The 19,648-nt window shown below is 40.5% G+C and overlaps 1 protein-coding gene across 3 annotated transcripts; it reads left to right on the top strand.

Moving 5' to 3' along the window:
- Positions 1–129: 129 nt before the first annotated feature.
- Positions 130–19,000, top strand: LOC117543687 (monocarboxylate transporter 2-like). Of its 3 annotated transcripts, none has more exons than XM_034212142.1 (5): positions 130–242; positions 3,440–3,660; positions 9,099–9,181; positions 11,665–12,486; positions 17,424–19,000. In XM_034212142.1, exons 2-5 carry the CDS (start codon positions 3,620–3,622, stop codon positions 17,651–17,653), a joined length of 1,176 nt encoding a protein of 391 aa, XP_034068033.1. In that variant the 5' UTR covers positions 130–242; positions 3,440–3,619; the 3' UTR covers positions 17,654–19,000. The 3 variants fall into 3 exon arrangements, with proteins under 3 accessions (XP_034068033.1, XP_034068030.1, XP_034068032.1); XM_034212139.1 differs by having other exon boundaries at positions 9,099–9,242; XM_034212141.1 differs by lacking the exon at positions 130–242 and adding an exon at positions 342–488 and having other exon boundaries at positions 9,099–9,242.
- The last annotated feature ends 648 nt before the right edge of the window (positions 19,001–19,648 follow it).

Here is a 19,648-nt window from a genome sequence, read left to right as displayed (position 1 = left end):
AGTCTCCACACTGTAAACTATATAGACAAAGATGCTGTAACAAGGTCAGACACAACAGTGTGACCTTTATGATTGAGGACATGTAGAGGAGTCAACTGCTAATGAAACTAGTCAAACTCAAAACTGTGAGGAAGTCCCCGGGCCATCAGTGTAACACGTGACGACACTTCAAATAAGGCAGGAGGAGGTTGAAACCATGGATGTATAAAGAAAGCTGTTGAAACAGAGACGCTCATTCAAAGGTAACATATTTTAAACATGTGTATTCGCATGTCAGTGTTTAGTTCTTTAAAAGTCTTGAGTTTAAAGCAGCAGTGACGTGTTATCGTTGATTTCGCTCATTGTCCACGTGTGTGAGTATTTCCTCCTGTGCGACTACACACGATACTTTCTTTCATTGGAAACTTATATTTTTTATTTGCCTTGACACCTTGTTGTGTTACAATTGTACAGTTTTTGGAGGAAACGCTCGTTAGGAGGACAAAGGGGTAACGTTTACATTCTTTGTTCTATATTAACTTTGTGAATTCAGTCAAATATCTGACGTAACTTGGGAAGCTATCGGCCTGTTTAACCCTATGGTTTCACCACTAGACACATACGACTGAAAACTTCAGTTTTAAACTGCTTTTAACAGACTTAAGTTACTCTTGTCAACGTTGTGACTCTCATTATTTTGCACACTGTCACATGCTAGCTCTGTATTCGCCATTAAGGGAGAATTTACAAAACATTATAATTTAAAGGCGCAGTAAGTAAATTATCATATGAATGACCGGCGTTTTCACATTTATGTAAACAAACGTTTCACAGTCACCTAAATGTACTTGTCATATGCCTATATTGTTAGTTAACGTGTTTGGTGTATTGTTTGGAACTGTATACACACTGTCACATGCTTGCTGTTTATTTGCCATCAAGCCGGTCTTTTATTTTGAAATTCGGCAACACCGTTGTGTTTGCAGAGTGAATAGGCTTGCTTGAGACAAGCGAGACCTGCGCAGACCTGCGCAATTTCGATCAACGTCTTGCTAGTGCGTTGCATGATGGTTAGTCATTTTGTCCGACTTGCTCTGGAGGCTCGCCTACATGAGACGTTGAAATCTCGCGGGACAAAGACGCCCGCAGCCTTGAGAGCGCGGCGCGGCGGCGCAGTTCCTCTCCACGGGCTGCGGAAGCGAAATGCTTGATGAGAAACGACTCGCTGGTATCTCGAGCTGAGCGCTCATTGGTGGTTTTTACCACGTGCTGGTGATGAAACTCTCCAATTGGCTCGGCAAAAGTTTGTTGTTGTTTTGTGTCAGTTTTACGTCGCCCCCTCCATTAACATGTTTCATAATTGTTCCATAATGTTTATCATCATGAAATTCATATCTATATTATTGTAACGATCACAAAGGGAGTCAGAAACAGGCTTCCAGTTATTAGGCTTTAATAACTCTTCTTATTCACAGATGATCACAGGTTCATGTACAGCTTGTGGGTTCAACCTCACACTAACAAGAGGCTTGTTTGAGACACATTGCGGCTCGCCTCGAAAGTAGACGAGAGTAGCCGATCGCAGCCGGGGGAGGTGTCAAAAAGCTCGTCTTAAGTCGGACAGCTCGGAGTCGGAGTCGGCTTGACTGGCTGGGTTTGCAATGGCGGAAATTGCGTTGGCGTTTTTCGTTGCAGATGAAGTGGATGCAATAGAAATCCCACAATTATTATATCACTACAAATGAATGACTCAAGTGTCAGTTCATTTTGAAACAAATCAGTACAAGGGGGGTTGAATACATGTAAAAGACAGAACCACTTATTACTTTTCAAAACTACTTCCGTCAGTGGTCTTGACAAGTTTGCATTTATAAAGAATGCACAAATGTGTATATTCGTTAATGTCAGATATGTACTAAGTAAATGCATTTGTTCCTGCTCAAGATTAGATTCAACTTTATTGTTATTGCACATATTACAGGTACTGAGACAACGAAATGCAGTTTAGCTTCTAACCAGGTGCAACAAGCAGTAAAGTGAAAAGTAATGTACACAATCTAGAATAAAAATGAATTGAATGATGAATAAACAGTGAGGGGTATGAATACACTAGATATCAGCCTGTGAGCAGCCTGAGAGCAGTGTGTATGAATATGCTAAGATATATAAAGTATGAAAACGGTAAGCAGTGCAAGTATAGTATACAATATATAGATATTAATTTCATGATGATAAACATTGTGGAACAATGATGAAAAATGGCAATGGATGTGGCGACGTAAAACTGACACAAAACAACAACAAACTTTTGCCAGCCAATTGGAGAGTTTCATCAGCAGCACGGGGTAAAAACCACCAATGAGCGCTCAGCTCGAGATACCAGCGAGACGTTTCCCATCAAGCATTTCGCTTCTGCAGCCCGTGGAGAGCAACTGCGCCAACTCGCCTCGCCTCGCTCTCAAGGCTGCGGGCGTCTTTGTCCCGCGAAATTTCAAAGTCTCATGTGGGCGGGCCTCCAGAGCAAGTCGGACAAAATGACTAACCATCATGCAACGCACTAGCAAGACGTTGATCGCAACTGCGCAGGTCTGCGCAGGTCTTGCTTGTCTCAAACAAGCCTACTAACTCCTACACATACCCATATATATAACAGTGTCTAAGTCACAACTTCCCGCCCTCCCCCGTCTGCTCCCCCAACCACAGGCCCGCACCTCAACCAGCATCACTGTGCAGCTCTATGATTGGCAGAGAGACGGGGGATGCCTGAGTGACACCCTCAGCATCCTATACAGGGTCGCTACACTATGTTATACTATACTTGCACTGCTTACCGTTTTCATACTTTATATATCTTATATATAGCATATTCATACACACTGTTCATACTGCTCACAGGCTGCTGTGTATATTCATACCCCTCACTGTTTATTCATCATTCAATTCATTCTATATTTTATTCTATAGATTGTGTACATTACTTTTCACTTTACTGCTTGTTGCTCCTGGTTAGAAACTAAACTGCATTTCGTTGTCTCAGTACCTGTAATATGTGCAATAACAATAAAGTTGAATCTAATCTTGAGCAGGAACAAATGTATTTACTTAGTACATATCTGACATTAACGATTAAACACATGTGTGCATTCTTTATAAATGCAAACCGAGTCAAGCCGACTCCTTAAAGTTGTTTGCAATCCGCCAAAAAACCGAGAGGCGAAGAAGAAGAAGCCGACTCGGAGCTGTCCGACTTCAGGCGAGCTTTTTGAGACCTCCCCCGGCTGCGATCGGCTATTCTCGTCTACTTTCGAGGCGAGCCGCAACGCGTCTCAAACAAGCCTAATAGTTAAGGCAAAGGGATCAATTCTGCATTCAAATATTCTACTTTTTTTTTCAAGGTACAGCCTATATTTTGTTGTTTTAATAATAAACACTTCATGTGTGTTTTCCTCTCCTTGAACAGGAACATGTCCCCTGCTCCAGCAGATGAGTTGGGCCACAAACCCCTGGATGGAGGTTGGGGCTGGATGGTTGTTGTCGCGGCTCACATTTCCATAGGATTTGCATACTCCACTCCCAAAGTGCTATCCATTTTCTACAAAGAGATACAGCAGAATTTAGGGGCCAGCTCCAGTGAAATAGCATGGATTTCCTCTATCATGCTAGCTGCCATGTATGCAGGCGGTGAGTTTACTCAGACTTGTTTCTTACAACACAACCATACACACACAATGTGTTTTGGTGAGGTACAATGCAGACTAACTGTCTATCTTCATTTATGCTACGGCATTTGTAATGATCAGTGTTATTATCTAAAAATGTAAACCACATTGTTGTTGTGTTTTCTTATACATCAGTAGGACATACAGTTCATCTTGTGGTGAGCACGGTTTAAAATATGTTTCAACTTATTACAAACTATTTAGTCTTCTTTTTTCGATTGGCATAAATGTTGATACTGCTCATCTTTCAGGAGTTTCATTTTTATCAAAAAGTGTAAACAAAAAAGGAAAGAATCAATCTCCAAAAAGAATACACTACACTACATATGCGAAACTTTCTTTTAAATAATTGTGACCATGCTATGAACTGACTACAATTTTAAATTGATAATAGTTCTCTCTGATGGACAAAGTGATGTAACTTTCACCTCAAACAAGTCTCCATATATCTATCTATATACAGTGGGGCAAAAAAGTATTTAGTCAGCCACCAATTGTGTAAGTTCTCCCACTTAAAAAGATGAGGCCTGTAATTTTCATCCTAGGTATACCTCAACTATGAGAGACAGAATGAGAAGAAAAAAAGAAATCCAGAAAATCCCATTGTCTGATTTTTAAAGAATTTATTTGCAAATGATGGTGGAAAATAAGTATGTGGTCAATAACAAAAGTTCATCTCAATACTTTGTTATATACCCTTTGTTGGCAATGACAGAGGTCAAACGTTTTCTGTAAGTCTTCACACGTTTTTCACACACTGTTGCTGGTATGTTGGCCCATTCCTCCATGCAGATCTCCTCTAGAGCAGTGATGTTTTGGGGCTGTCGCTGGGCAACACGGACTTTCAACTCCCTCCAAAGATTTTCTATGGGGTTGAGATCTGGAGACTGGCTAGGCCACTCCAGGACCTTGAAATGCTTCTTACGAAGCCACTCCTTCGTTGCCCGGGCGGTGTGTTTGGGATCATTGTCATGCTGAAAGACCCAGCCACGTTTCATCTTCAATGCCCTTGCTGATGGAAGGAGGTTGTCACTCAAAATCTCACGATACATGGCCCCATTCATTCTTTCCTTTACACGGATCAGTCGTCCTGGTCCCTTTGCAGACAAACAGCCCCAAAGCATGATGTTTCCACCCCCATGTTTCACAGTAGGTATGGTGTTCTTTGGATGCAACTCAGCATTCTTTCTCCTCCAAACACGTCTAGTTGAGTTTTTATCAAAAAGTTCTATTTGGGTTTCATCTGACCATATGACATTCTCCCAATCCTCTTCTGGATCATCTAAATGCTCTAGCAAACTTCAGACGGGCCTGGACATGTACTGGCTTAAGCAGGGGGACACATCTGGCACTGCAGGATTTGAGTCCCTGGTGGCGTAGTGTGTTACTGATGGTAGCCTTTGTTACTTTGGTCCCAGCTCTCTGCAGGTCATTGACTCGGTCCCCCCGTGTGGTTCTGGGATTTGTGCTCACCGTTCTTGTGATCATTTTGACCCCACGGGGTGAGATCTTGCGTGGAGCCCCAGATTGAGGGAGATTATCAGTGGTCTTGTATGTCTTCCATTTTCTAATAATTGCTCCCACAGTTGATTTCTTCACACCAAGCTGCTTACCTATTGCAGATTCAGTCTTCCCAGCCTGGTGCAGGTCTACAATTTTGTTTCTGGTGTCCTTTGACAGCTCTTTGGTCTTGGCCATAGTGGAGTTTGGAGTGTGACTGTTTGAGGTTGTGGACAGGTGTCTTTTATACTGATAACGAGTTCAAACAGGTGCCATTAATACAGTTAACAAGTGGAGGACAGAGGAGGCTCTTAAAGAACAAGTTACAGGTCTGTGAGAGCCAGACATCTTGTTTGTTTGTAGGTGACCAAATACTTATTTTACCGAGGAATTTACCATTAATTCATTTAAAAATCCTACAATGTGATTTCCTGGATTCTTTCCCCCCATTCTGTCTCTCATAGTTGAAGTGTACCTAGGATGACAATTACAGGCCTCATCTTTTTAAGTGGGAGAACTTGCACAATTGGTGGCTGACTAAATACTTTTTTGCCCCACTGTATATATATGTACCGTATACAGTTGTACTGCTTTTTTTTATTTTTAAATCGGCTCACATATACTGTCATATGTGCACCTAAAATAACCTTATATCACCAGATATAGGCTATATATATATTTATCCAAAAAACTCCATGGTACTTTAAATACAATAACTTCAAACCCAGAGTTGCCGCAGAGAGGTTTTGAACTCAGTGAAGTTAATGTACCTTCAAGCCATCATTGGTTCTGCAGCCAACACCTCTAAGTCAATAATCTTAACACGAGTTGAGAACATCTTTGTCCTGCGGGTTAGAATTCTGAGCATTTGTTTTTCTGTCTAGGTCTCTTTGTATTGTATCGTGTGCTCTCATCGCTCTTACAAACCAAGTTCACCTCCAAGATATACCTCTGATAATGGTCTCTGATCAAACTCCTTAAATGCCTCACATCTCTTCAAAGTTGCACTTGAACACACCACAATGAGTAATGCTAAGGGCCAGCGTCTACAGAGTAAATACCAGTTTTACAGCAAATAATTCCGGTATTGGGCCATCATGTCTACAAGTATAACAACAGTTGTGCTGTATAGTCATTTGGACTTGATAGATAATGTATAAATTGTCTTCACATGACTAACTGCACCCACTCAAATAGTGTTAGGCTGCCTAATAAGAAGAATGATGTTTGCATGTGTTGCTCACCTGACTCAAATGTAACTTTCTGCCACTGACAGGTTACTTTGAGTCATTTATGAGAAGTCTTCATCTTTAAGACTTAACAAATGTTCCCTTTCTTAAATTAACATCACTACTGGCTGTTCAACTACACTCGAGCTGTTAGACTAAAGAAAGTTGACAGCATTTTTAGATTTTACCCATTCTTAGCAAAGCATTGCCTGCTAGTATTCAAAAGCCTTTTCCATTGGTTGAAAATGTAAGTTAAGCCATACAAAGATGTTCTCTTCCAAAGATGTTCAGTAAAATGGTTTTTTTGTTTAACGGTTAAAACTTGAGAAGCGTTGGGTTTTGTGGACAATCCTTTTTATGTCTTCTTTCCAATCCTGTCAATAATCTTGCGACCATATCTTGTGATCCCTTCAGACATACCACTAAACGCAGCCAACAACACAACACTTCTCTGCGTTTGCAATATGGGGGTGCCAACACACAGTGCACATGCAGGCTCGGGGATGCATTGGCAAATGTAACATGTGCAAACCATAGACTGTTTATATATATATAAAGGCACAAGCTTAATTATTGGTAAATTACATCGTAATGGGATTGCTGTGTTTTTATACTTGGCATAACACAACCACAGCTTTATAAGTTCGTGTTGGTATCATGATTGTTTTGTGTTCCCTCAAGCTAAAACTGGAAGACTTGGAAAACTCATTAGATTACATAACATTTAAAATAATTAGAGGTCTCGTGGAAGATTCCCTTGAATAACTAGCTGCTTTCAAGGTTATAGCACAAACTGGGTATGTGACTCACCTGCACTCAGCTCAGAGGCCTAACTGGTGAAATATTCCTCTCCACTGTGGCTCAGGCGCAGGGCTTTATCATATTGTCCTTGGCAAGGCTTCAGCAATGTCACCCAGTGGAGGAGAGAGACAGGGGGAATATATCAGAGGAAGGTTCAGCACACTTGGGTCTGACTCCAGGGTCCCATGGGAGACATGACGGCCTTCTCTGAGAACCTCTGACTCAAGAAGTCCGAATGATAAAGTTATAATGGAAGTAGAAATGGTGGCAGTGCAGGAGATGCCCTATTGTGACACAGCTACAGTGGGAGAGATGATCTATCTTTGACCCCAAGGGCTGCTGGTTAACTGTATAAACAGCAGGATGGATATTTTTATTGCATGTGGTGGAGTGAATGTGGTACAGCAGGTACAGTTTTGAGGACAATTCAGCAAGAAGTGGTTCAAGGAAAGACAAAAACTCTCCATCGGGACTCAGCTGTGACTAATCTGACCCCGGTGTTCATGCATGAAAGTGCATAAAGAATCGTTTTTTGGTTTACAGTTAAAGACATGAGCACAAACAAAAATAAATTCAGTTGTGATTTCAGTACTAACTTCTCAATAGTTTAAATTTGAAACAATTAGTCGATTCATTAGTTTAGGAAAATATACCTGCAACTATTTTTAGTAAGTTGTTTGTCAGGGAAAGCCACTTATTTTCTGGTTCCAGTTTGTAAATTGTGAGTATTAAATGGGTTTTTGTGAACTAAGGTAAATTGAACTGAATATCTTTAGGTTTCGGACAGACTCGAGGAGAATGTGACTGTTAATTATTTGTGATATTTCACATTTCTTTTAAGCTTTTATAGACCAAACAATTGATTTACAAAACAATTAGAAGATTGATTTATAGTGAATAAAATCCTTATTTTCAACCCTGGAACAGTGTACTTGGGCAAACACCAGTTGATTACCCAGCAGCGTGTTGACATCAGAATGAGCTTATAGGCAGGTTGACATGCGAACACACTCGGCATGTAGTAACAGCAGTGGTACTGCAGCAGCCTCAAGATGTACAGAAAACTGAGGGAAAAGAAAAGAGTAGAAAATACATTAAAGATGTTATGTTCTGTTGTTGACATTCAAAGCTGTGTTTAATGTAGATAAACTAATATGTCCACTCTTTAAATTAATTCAGAGCACACATGTTTAGTATGAGATTACATACATTTACATACAACAGTTTCCTTAAGCAGTGAGTCATCAATCATAAGCCACGGTGAACATGTTGCTGAAGACAGTCGGTGTCTTCTAAACATGTAATCCTCTTACGGCTTACTGGCTTGTTTTCAATAATCACCCTCCACACAGAACCTCTACATTCAAAAGCCTCTGCATGTTAAGGTTTCAATAATCATGGCAGCCCATTTAGCAGTTTGATTGATTCTATGCCCATTTTTCTATATAGATCTTATGAAATAAATATATATTCAAATGATTGGTTTTTATGGCAAGGAGAAGAAAGAAGTTTTCATTATGACATGCTGCAGAAAGACTGGTGGTGCAATGTCACTCTTTCAGGCAAGGTTATGAATGCAGGGAAGACTGACAGCATATAAAAAGCTGTTTAATTGCTGATTGATCACAGAGTGTTGCATTTTACATCATATGGGGAGATATTAATGAATCGCCAAGATGTGTCGCAAAAGTGTGGTTGTTTTTCATTATCCTCTATGATGTCCTTCTGACCTTGCTTTAATCCTAGAAGGAGAACTGCTGTGTAAACCCTTGATCAAAAGCAGCACTTTTTAACCACTAACTAGCTACTCATTTTAAAGTGTGACACGGTTGATCATTCTGAATCTCTCTCTTTGCCTTTCTCCTTGCAGGACCGGTGAGCAGCATGTTGGTGACTCGCTTTGGAAGCCGACCAATAGTCATGGCGGGTGGATTGATGTGTGGGGTATCTATGGTAACTGCTTCTTTTGGGAACTCCATGGTTTACCTCTACCTTTGCATTGGCATCATTGGAGGTATAGTGCTTAGATTTATTTTTATTTATTACAATGTCCTGTGTCCTGAAGCTTAACATTCAATCATTCAATCAAAGTATATTTATTTGGCCCAATATCACACATTTTACATTTGTCCCTGTGGACTTTACAGTTGGTACAGAATATGAATACGACACCCTCTGTCCTTGGACCCTCAATTCAGACAAGGAAAAATTCCAAAGAAATCCCACAGTTAATGGGAAAAAATTGAAGAAACCTAGCAACAGAGGAGGGACCCCTCTCCCAGGACGGACAGACGTGCAATAGATGCTGTGTGTAAATCGAAAACATAATACATTTACAACATAGGTAGTCCAAATGCTTGAAAACTCATGTTATTCTGCAGCCCCTATTCGAAGGCAGAGCCTGCCATACCAGGTGCAAACACCCAATGACACTAGGGATCGAACCATCAATTTTCCTGCTGAGCCTCAGCCGCCCCAATATGGATCCCAGACGCTTTTTTACCCCTTAGCTTACTATTCCCAGTTAAGCAGCTCCTAGGTTAGAGAAAGTCTGCATCTTTCATATCCTTCCAGACGCTCTGGTTTGCCAGATCTACTTCCCCTGCTGATGGTCGGGGCCCAGGGCATCGGCTCTGGCTCCTGAGGTGCTGTAAGAGCACAGAGGGGACCAGGAAGGTAATTAAGACAGAAGCATCCCTGATCCCAGAGAGCATGGTCTTCCGTGGCCCTCTGTACTCTCCCGTAGGCTCCCATCACGGCCGTCACATGGGGTCTCCCTGCCACCCTGCGAGCCTCATTACCCTGCCAAGGACTGCCGTGAAGGATTAATAGGCCCAGCAAGTGCCTGGGCCAAGTGCGGGGCCCGAGGGCGTGTGTGTGCCCGGCTCTGCTCCCCTGCGCCCGGGCACACCTAGCAGACGTGCAGACATATGCTTATACATGTGCAGACTCAAATACACACATATAAGCAACAATATAAAGTCAAAGTCAACTTTATTGTCAATATTTCAGGTTGTGTGTACAGACAGAGATCGAAATACTGTTCCCACAATCCCGAATACAAAAACAAATATATATATATATATATAACAATATGTATGTGTGTGTGTATGTGTATATATATATATATATATATATATATATATATATATATATATACACACACAATCAAAGACACATTTATACATATGCACACATTAAGGCCTAATTAAAAGCACAACAATCAATATATACAAAAATAACAGTCACTTCAATATCTTTGAGAATGTACATTAGTGCAAGACTTGTCCATAGCAGCGTAAAAAAAAACACAGACTGTGAGAAGATTTTAGTCAGATAGTCATACAGCTCCTTGCCCAGATTTCTTATTTTAATTAAATTAATATTTGTTTCCCCTCTGCACCTTTTGCATTAAAGAGATGGTTGTAAGCTGGTGAGGGATCATGCCCTTCACTATGGAGTCATATTGGTTGGTTAGTGTAGCTACTGAAGCTAGTGCAGTTAGCAGTGAAGAGGATTGTGAGAAAACAGCCTGAAATAGAAACAGTCGACTGTTGATTAGAGGCTGCTCGGGGGGCTCTGGCTGGCTGATGGACCTGATAATCTGCTCCACCAGTAAACACACCAAGATAAGGTGGAACAGGGTGGAGTATTCCTTTTTAACAAGACTAAATTAAAACCAAACAGTCAGAAGTTAACATACCATTTGTAATCAAAGTTTGTAAATGAGTTTTGAAACATTTTATTTATAAGGTTTCATCCATTTACTCGTATGTTACATTTATCTTAATCTTCCTTCATTTAACTAGTTTTCAGCTTCCCTTCACACATTCTTAATTAAAAATGATGATGAGTATCTTCTTAACATTTACTGATAAAAGGTGAACTGTTGTAAATTAAATAAAGTCAGCCTAAATAATAATGTATTCCTTCATAAAATGTAAAAGGGTATTGTAAAATCATGATTTATTTGTATATTAGAAAGCTATTCCTGTAATACACGTCTACTCTATACATGTGTTTATGAATGATCTGTTTGGACACAAGAACACAAAAGCCCTTTTTCCTTGTGCTTCATCATGAGACCAGAGAAGATTATTAGATTGACATTGGAGAGGAAGAATATAGCACCCATAACAATCTACCTGCAGCTCTTCATGTTCATGGAAAATAAGATGCTATTAAATTGAATTTTTGGGTGAAGAGGCAAGCGAGGGAATGTATTACCCAGGCTCTCTAATTTATTTCTACTTAAATGGACAAATTATTTCTGCAATAATTCCAGCTTTCTGTAATGAGATTTTATCCAGCCGAAGTGAAGTGAGATGGAACCTTAATGAGCACCAAGCAGAATCAGTCTTGATTTGATTTAGCGAGTACCCTTTGGAGTTTAGGTTCAGGATGGTTTTCTTACATTTTAATCTCTCTCCACACAGGCTGCGGACTCTCCTTAAACCTCAACGCATCTCTCACCATCATCAGCCAGTATTTCCTGGTCAAGCGGCCGTTGGCTAACGGACTAGTCATGGCCGGGAGTCCCATGTTTACGTTTCTCCTGGCCCCTCTAAACCAATATTTACTGTACACATATGGCTGGAGAGGAAGTTTCCTTATCTTCGGGGGTCTGATGCTCAATTGTTGTGTCGCTGGGGCCCTGATGAGGCCTGTCATTGCGCGTTGTAAGACATCCAACTGTGCACCACAGAAGAACGAGCCAAATGAGTCCAACACCAAACTAAAAGAAAGCTGTATGAAGGGTGCTAAGAGCTTCTTGGATTTGACCTTCTTCAATGATAGAGGCTTCGTCATTTACCTCATTGGGAGCATAATGTTCGTCTTCGGCGGTTATGCACCAATTATATTCCTATCAGCCTATGCTATAGACCAAGGGGTAGATGAATTCTCCGCAGCCCTTCTGCTCACTATCATGGGCCTTGTGGAAATGTTTGTTAGGCCTGCCACCGGCCTGATAGCCAGTAGCAAGCGGGTCAGGCCCAGGATCCAGTACTTCTTCAGCTTCGCCATGGTTTTCACCGGCACGGTCAACTTACTGTGCCCAATAATTACCGTGTTCAAAAGCTACTTCTACACCTTCCTGATGACCTACACTGTCTTTTTTGGCGTTGGGTTCGGCATGGTTTTTGCCCTAATATTCGAATGCCTGATGGACCTGATGGGAAATGAACGCTTCCCCAGTGCTTTTGGACTGGTCACCTTCATCGAGTTCCTCCCCATGCTACTGGGACCGCCTGCTGCAGGTAACACACTCAACATGCACTATCCATTCAAACACATGACCGAATCCTACTGACTCACTGAAAAATCAAAACCTCTTGGAAAAACATGTCTGGATTGCAAAGTTTGAAAAGCTTAAATACTTACTTTAAACTCATTTTGGATTGCCTTACACTGATGCTTTCTGCAAATAAAGGGCCAAGGGAAGATAATAGGGCTTCTCAATTATGGCAAAAATCATAATCTCGATTATTTGGGTCAATAATTGATATCACGATTATTAAAAACGATTATCCATTTAATTTTTTTTTTAACAGTATGTTTTTAACAGTTGATTACCCTGAGCTTTAAGTATAATTCAACTGAAAAACCAATAAAAAAGTAATAATAATACAAAAATAATCGTTTTATTTCGATTACGTTGTTTTCCTAATCATTGCAAGCCGTAATTGCGATTAAAATACGATTAATTGAGCAGCCCTAGAAGAGAATAATGTTCACAAACTGTATACAAACATAAGACAAAACTCAGTACACTGAATTTCAGCTGTCTTCTCCCATCCCTATCTCAGTCACTGGGTGTCCATTGTGTTGCATTTGAGCTCTTGTCTGCTCGAGCGTAATTTCTCTAAAACAGAGCAGGATTATCACTGATTGATATTACATATAGGATATTCAAAACTACTGTCAATAATTCTAACAATAAAACCTCTCACTTGAATCTTTGAAAAAAACTAAAATATGCCAAACTGTAGCCATGTGATCCTTTTCAAAAGTTATTATGAGAATATTTAGTGTTTGATATAAAAGTGAAAGTCTCTACACCACCTTAACTTGGAAAGATCATTGGCTGTCACAAGATGGACCCTTTAGTCTTCAATGGATCATTTTATATATATTTTAATAAATATAATATTGATCATAAAAGAGGGACTCCCTTACCTTAGTTGTTTTGTTCAGCATCAACCTAAGCTGAACTGTGTTTGCTTACCAGGACGGCAACAAACAAGAAAAAGTCGTTTTTCCTCTGCTGTCTTTATCTCCAGCGTTGGTTTGTCTCGTCTCTGATAGAGCTTTGGACTGAAGTGTGGGACTGGGACCGCTCCCTTCATGGTGTAAATAACTGTGTAATCAGAGGGATATTGTTCACCCTCTCTGCTTCATTGCCATTTTCAAGATTAGTGTACTTTTGAAGCCAGCACTCTAAAACACTCTTCATGGCACATAATGACAGTAACTGGTTTTGAAAAAGGAGTTTCAGAGAAAATAGTTTTAGTGACAAGTTTAAAAAAAATGGAACAAAAAATGTAAGTCTTGCTTTTGTCCTCGGTGCCTGCAACAGCTGCCAGAGGGAAACGCAGAAACACAATTCTTCTTGCATTCAAATGTATAAATACTTTCTGCCGAGGTCACTACGTTGTTGTGAAACAATCTTAAAGATGTTAGGTCCATGTTTTGTAACAAACTGCACAAAAAGTAGTAGTACCAAGCAGTGTCAATGCATTTTTAAAGTTACCAGCAAAGTGAGGCTCTTTTAGGGATCTGTTTAAAGCCTGAAAGATTCATGATTTTTTACATGACAGTTAAATGTAGTCATTGAACAATTGCAGTTGTATTTATAAGAAAAAGGTAATTATTGAATGTTGCACTATAACCATTTTTGATAGAAGCCTGCCATTTTCCCCAGTTGAAGACTTTTAGAAGATGTTGAACAAAAAAAAAACCTTCAGATTTATCTACAGTGAAACAATTGAGAGGGGCAAGTTATTTATAGAGCACACTTTTAGCTGAAAAAGCTGTACAACACTTTTGTCTGTTGGTTATTCAGTTTGGGGTCTATTCATTTCAATAAGAAGTTTAGGACAATTCATTCAAGATGGTTTGTATCATTACGGACAGTGTTTCCCACAGAATTTGATTCTATTTGTGGGGGCACCGCACCGCACACCCCCCCGGCAAGAAAAGCCAAAGGCCCCTTAACCTATTTGAGTGGCCCACGCATCCACTCCCCCCCTCAAATAAGAAAAGACATGTGAGTTCATGGCTACTGTAGACAACGTTCTTGTTTCTCTGTGTTGCGTTGTTAATGAGTGAGACACACCGGAGTTGAGGATCTGTGGGGTTTATTCTCCCAAAAACAATTTAGGCATTGAGCAGACGCCTTATTCCAAAACGACTTACAATGACTGATTACAGGGACATTCTCCCTGGAGTAACTGAGGGCTGAGTGCCTTACTCAAGGGCACACTAGTAGTGGTGTTCCAGGTGGGATTTGAACTCGCAACCTTCCGATTATCAGCCCACCTTAGACCACCAAAAAAAAAATCCATTTGTGGCGGACGATATTTAATTGTGATGGCCCGCCACAAATAAATCAATGTATGGGAAACACTGACGGATCATTATGTATAACAATAGAGCAAGATAACAAACAAAACAATACCAAAGTTTCCAACACCTTCTTCACATTTTGCTAGCAATTACACTAACCACATGCATCTCTAAAATGTTAACATAAAGTTTTGGAAGTATTAGCAGTTACCCCAATTAGCGTGTTAGCAGTTTCAATAGAATAAAAGTATCTCTCTCAATGATGACGCTAGTATAGAGTAAGTTGAAACTGTTTTAGAAACAGTTGGACACAGAATAAACTAGCTATTAAAATATATTTAGTTCTCTGAGTAAGTACACTGAGGATGTATCTGCACGTGACTTCATCAGCTCTCAGGCACGGTTCCAGAACAAAATGACTCGGGGTGCATCTGAGATTAGAGAGGGTGCAGGGGTAAAGTGCTATTTTTATAAGTGGGGAGTGGACCTAACACCCTCTAGGAGGATCCTCACCTCCTCTAGGGGGGTCCGGGGGCATGCTCCCCCGGGAAGATTATTTTTTTAAATATTGAAGTTAAAAGCATCAATCTGGTGCACTTTGAGAGCAACATTAAGAGATCTATGGATCTATGTGCTCTTTGCTTGATTCATGCCTTCCCAGTCCCTTATCACGTACAAGAGCATGGCGCCAGTTGTTGTAGCCAGTTGTGGTGAAGGCATCTGACTTACTTGAACCGAAATGTCTACATGCATAGCAGAAGATGGCATCTTTTTTACATGAATATTGCAGCCAATCTCTGTTTAGAAACCATGAGCTGCAAAATGAGCGCCTTACCCCAATGTACAAGCGAGTTGGGTACTTTTTAATATATACCTGGGCAGGCTCTGTTTTGCCGAGGTCCTCTGGCACTTGTGGGCCGCTGAGGGGTGGCGGTGTTTGGGGCAACGGTGTTTGGGGCTGCTCCGCCTCCGTGGGCGTGAACGTTATTATGTCACACCTGACATAATAACGTTACTTACCGTTTAAATTGACCAAATAAATGCAGCAGACAATGTTATTTAACCACAATTACAATTTATTTTATTTCAACTAAATTCTTATTATTATTATTTATATATTTTTCACTTTTCAAATGAGGGTGCATAACGACTCAACTGAGGGTGCACCCTTATGCACCCCCGTAGAACCGGGCCTGTCAGCTGTACACATTAACGCTGCTCCTTTGCCTCCACCCTGAGTTTTAATGAGGTGAAAATGTGTAGGCCCCCCAGTCCCATTTAATAGGGTAAATAAGCGCCTCCCTGCATGTCTAACGCTCTCCTCCAGAGGGCACAATCGTTATGTCTCCCCTAACTATTCTGCTTGTTACTGCACCCCCAAAACCTCCGGGTCAATCCAATTAGGAGGAAGTGAGTTAAGTGGGTGTAATTAGCCTCTTGCTTTGGGTGTTTAATGACGCTCAGTTCAAACTCTCATTGAAGTCCTGTACCTGGGCCATAATTAAGCTGTGAATGCATTAAAAAGAGAAAGAGGTAACTATGCCAGATGGACTTAATTACCCCTCAGCCAATCAAGGTCTGCCTTAATGAGGGTGATGGTTATTGTCGTACTCGTGCCAGATGAGTGCTATCAATCAGATGATACACGTTCAAAAACAAAGTGACCCCTCCTAGTGTAGCACTGCACAGGACAAGCACACGCCACTATATCGTTGTTGTGAAGATGGTATTTAGTTAAAATGTACGAGACCTACCAAGGAAAAGGACTTTAAATGTATTCGATTTTGATAACAACTTGCTATGATATAAAAGCGCCTTTAAAAGCTGAGAAGTCATTGAGATGGCGGGTCATAGAAATTTGGGGAGGGAAACAGAAACCCTCCTGAGTTTGGTGATAATGTATATCAAGTACAAAGAATGTATTTTGTATTGTATGTATTTTCCTAGTTGAATAATGCTGATGCTGAGTAAGAGATATATCTTCCTTATACTTAAGTCATTGAACTTTGTTGGATCACTTTGCATAACGTTAAATAATATTCCTTTAAGATGATTCAGATATACGATCTAAAATGGTATAAATTAGGTATCGTAACATATGGACAGATAGACATACTGTTAAGATAGCGCCAGTCAACCATGGACCCACGTCTCGAGGTGGGGGGGTCGGAGTGTGGTTGAGACTCTGAAAACCTGGAGGCCTAAATCTGATCTAAACTACATTTGTCACTTTTCTGCTCGATATTTATGGCTCTGAGAATGGGCTTCTCTTCTGATTCGTTTCGGTAGCGGCCGTCCAAATTGCCTTCCCGGAGACGCAGGGAGAGCCAGTGAGGGGGTAATGGCCCTCTGTCATATCCGACATGGCTCTCCTCAAATTGGCTCACTCTCACTTTTGCACACGCACACTCACAGAAGCCAAATCAGAGTTTGGTCTTGTTCCTCACCTTCAAACTTGTAAAGTGGCCGAATGAAGATGCTATTCCGTGACATATTTGTGTTTTGTTTTCCATGGTGTTCAACTATTCCAAGTGTTTTTTGTTTAGACATAGTGAGGCATAACATGGGCAAAACTGACACTTGTTTAAAAAGAAATATTCTTATCACGCTTCTATCTTTCTCCACACAGGCTTACTGGTGGACATCTTCGGTGACTACAAGTACCTTTTCTTCATGTGTGGCACTGTGATCTTGACCGGCGGGATCTTCCTCTTCGTCATGAACAGCTACAACTATCACATGCTGGAGAAAGAGAAGCCAGGAAAGGATGGAGGGCAGAACCAAATAAACGTAGAGAGCCAGGAGCATGTGAGCGCCTTAGAGGTGGAGATGAAACACACCCCCAAGGCAGAGATGTAACGAAGTGAGCCCGAGGCTAAAGAGGCAAACGGAGTCCAGAGAGAACCACAGCCGGAGAGCGCAGAAACACCACATTAATTGGGAGTCAAATGTAACTCTCCAGGCGGGTGCTTTTTAAAGCTTGCAGGTGAAGATGATGCAATCAGGTGACGCAATTAAACGCACGCCAGTCCAACCTGGAACTTTGGAGTTAGGTTCTCCTCGGCCGCCATAAGTGTTTTCTGTGGAAGTTGGTGTTAAATAAGTAACACTTCATGTACATCATAACTTATTCACAAAGTCTGTTTTCATTTCATTTTGTCGCATTTTAATTTGCGAAAAAAAGAAAAAAAAAGTTCAGTCATTTAACAAGCAACAACAGTAAGAGCCTATAGTCATGCTTTTAACTCTGTTAAGCGGTATGCCAGCACAGAAGTGTGTGCTGACACTGATGGGTATGCCATTAGTCTTGCAATTATTTGTTTTACTTCATTTTTTTCCATTTCCTTTTTAACATTTTGACCTGCTGATGGCATCAGAAGAAAAGTGAAAGCGTCCCCAGAGTTGTTTTGATTCATATTTAGGGGAACATCAGTGTCTACTAAATTCCAGAGCAATCACTTTAAATGTTTAAGTGTCAGCGGTGACTGCAGAAGTCATAGGCCTTCTTGTGTGGGGACCATGGGTGTTTTGGTACAAAATCCAAGCAGTTTCAGAGAATGCACACACCCTTGATATCTGGAAGTGAATGTTTGCAATCTAAACAGATACCTTTCTCTCCTATAATTGTGAACACACACTTTGTGTTTTGTCACTCTTGTGATGTTGTTCATTAGTCTTATGAATTTTTAATTGTTCTTGCGTTAATGCACATAATTTCAGGAGACTATCACAAGATATTTTGCACTTGCAGTGTTTACATAACGAAACTGACAATTGGTTGAACTCATTAAATACTGTAGCTGCCAGCAAAGACATTGACATAATTTAAAGTGTGTCTTGGAACACAACCTGTAACAGAACCTGAAGTTTATATTGACTTAAAAGGATTCTCTAAAGTAAATAATACTGTCTTTAAATAGCTGTGAGCATTTATTTAATTTGAATGTTGATGCTGTAACATATTATAATCTATGATGTGTGTTCTGTAATCATTTCCTGTTGACATTTAGAAGTGACATTTGTTTTTCTGGGCGAGAATGGATTTCTGCGCACTATTGATTGATCTGATGCTGTGTGTGTTTGCATTAAGTGACTGACAAAAAGAGTGTGTTTATAAGATAATCCTACATTTAGATAATGTGGAGTTTTATTTATTAGCTTTTAGATTTGTGTTGTTTAGAATTCATTTAAGGCGAGACACGGCAGGCAAAAACATCGTTTTTCAAGTACTGGTCAATTTTGAGATTTTGTGCTATTTTGATTGCATAACATGTTTTCTTTCAGGCTTTTGGAAGGAAAACGTACAAAATACACATTTAAGTGTTTATTTTACTATAGTTTGTCTATTTGCGTCTGTAGATTTCTCCTAAATTCACCAAAAGTTAGCATTCTAACGTAACATAAAGTACCGCGACCGCTGTGTGCACCATGTCAACAGAGGTATCGCTGGAAAGCTGTGTCTCTCCTGCACAATCTCATCGGATCCAAATATGGTCATTTCCTTTGTATCAGCAACCAATCGTGAAAGCACAAAGGGGTCTTAAACCAAGAAACGAAATCTCATTGGCTGGTGTCAATTTCTGACAACGTGATTCGTTCAGATGCGTCACGTGGCGTGCTAAAACACTTCCTGGTTAGCTTTCAGCTAGAAATTGAAATCTCAAAATGCCAAAAGAACGGCGAAAAAAACGTTCACAGAGAAGACGACAACAATTGTCACTTGCACGAAGCAAGGTTATAAAAAAAAAAATGACCCTGAACATGAAATACCTTCACGGAGTGCGTCGATGCGCAAGCTGTCATCCAAAGAACAGGAGGGTTTAGCTAGCGCCTCACTGCAATCTTTAAAGGTCG

Source organism: Gymnodraco acuticeps, unplaced genomic scaffold, assembly GCF_902827175.1.
Source record: "Gymnodraco acuticeps unplaced genomic scaffold, fGymAcu1.1, whole genome shotgun sequence".
NCBI lineage: Eukaryota > Metazoa > Chordata > Actinopteri > Perciformes > Bathydraconidae > Gymnodraco > Gymnodraco acuticeps.
Note: the sequence above shows the minus strand (reverse complement) of the source record. Positions and strands in the feature narration are given on the sequence as shown.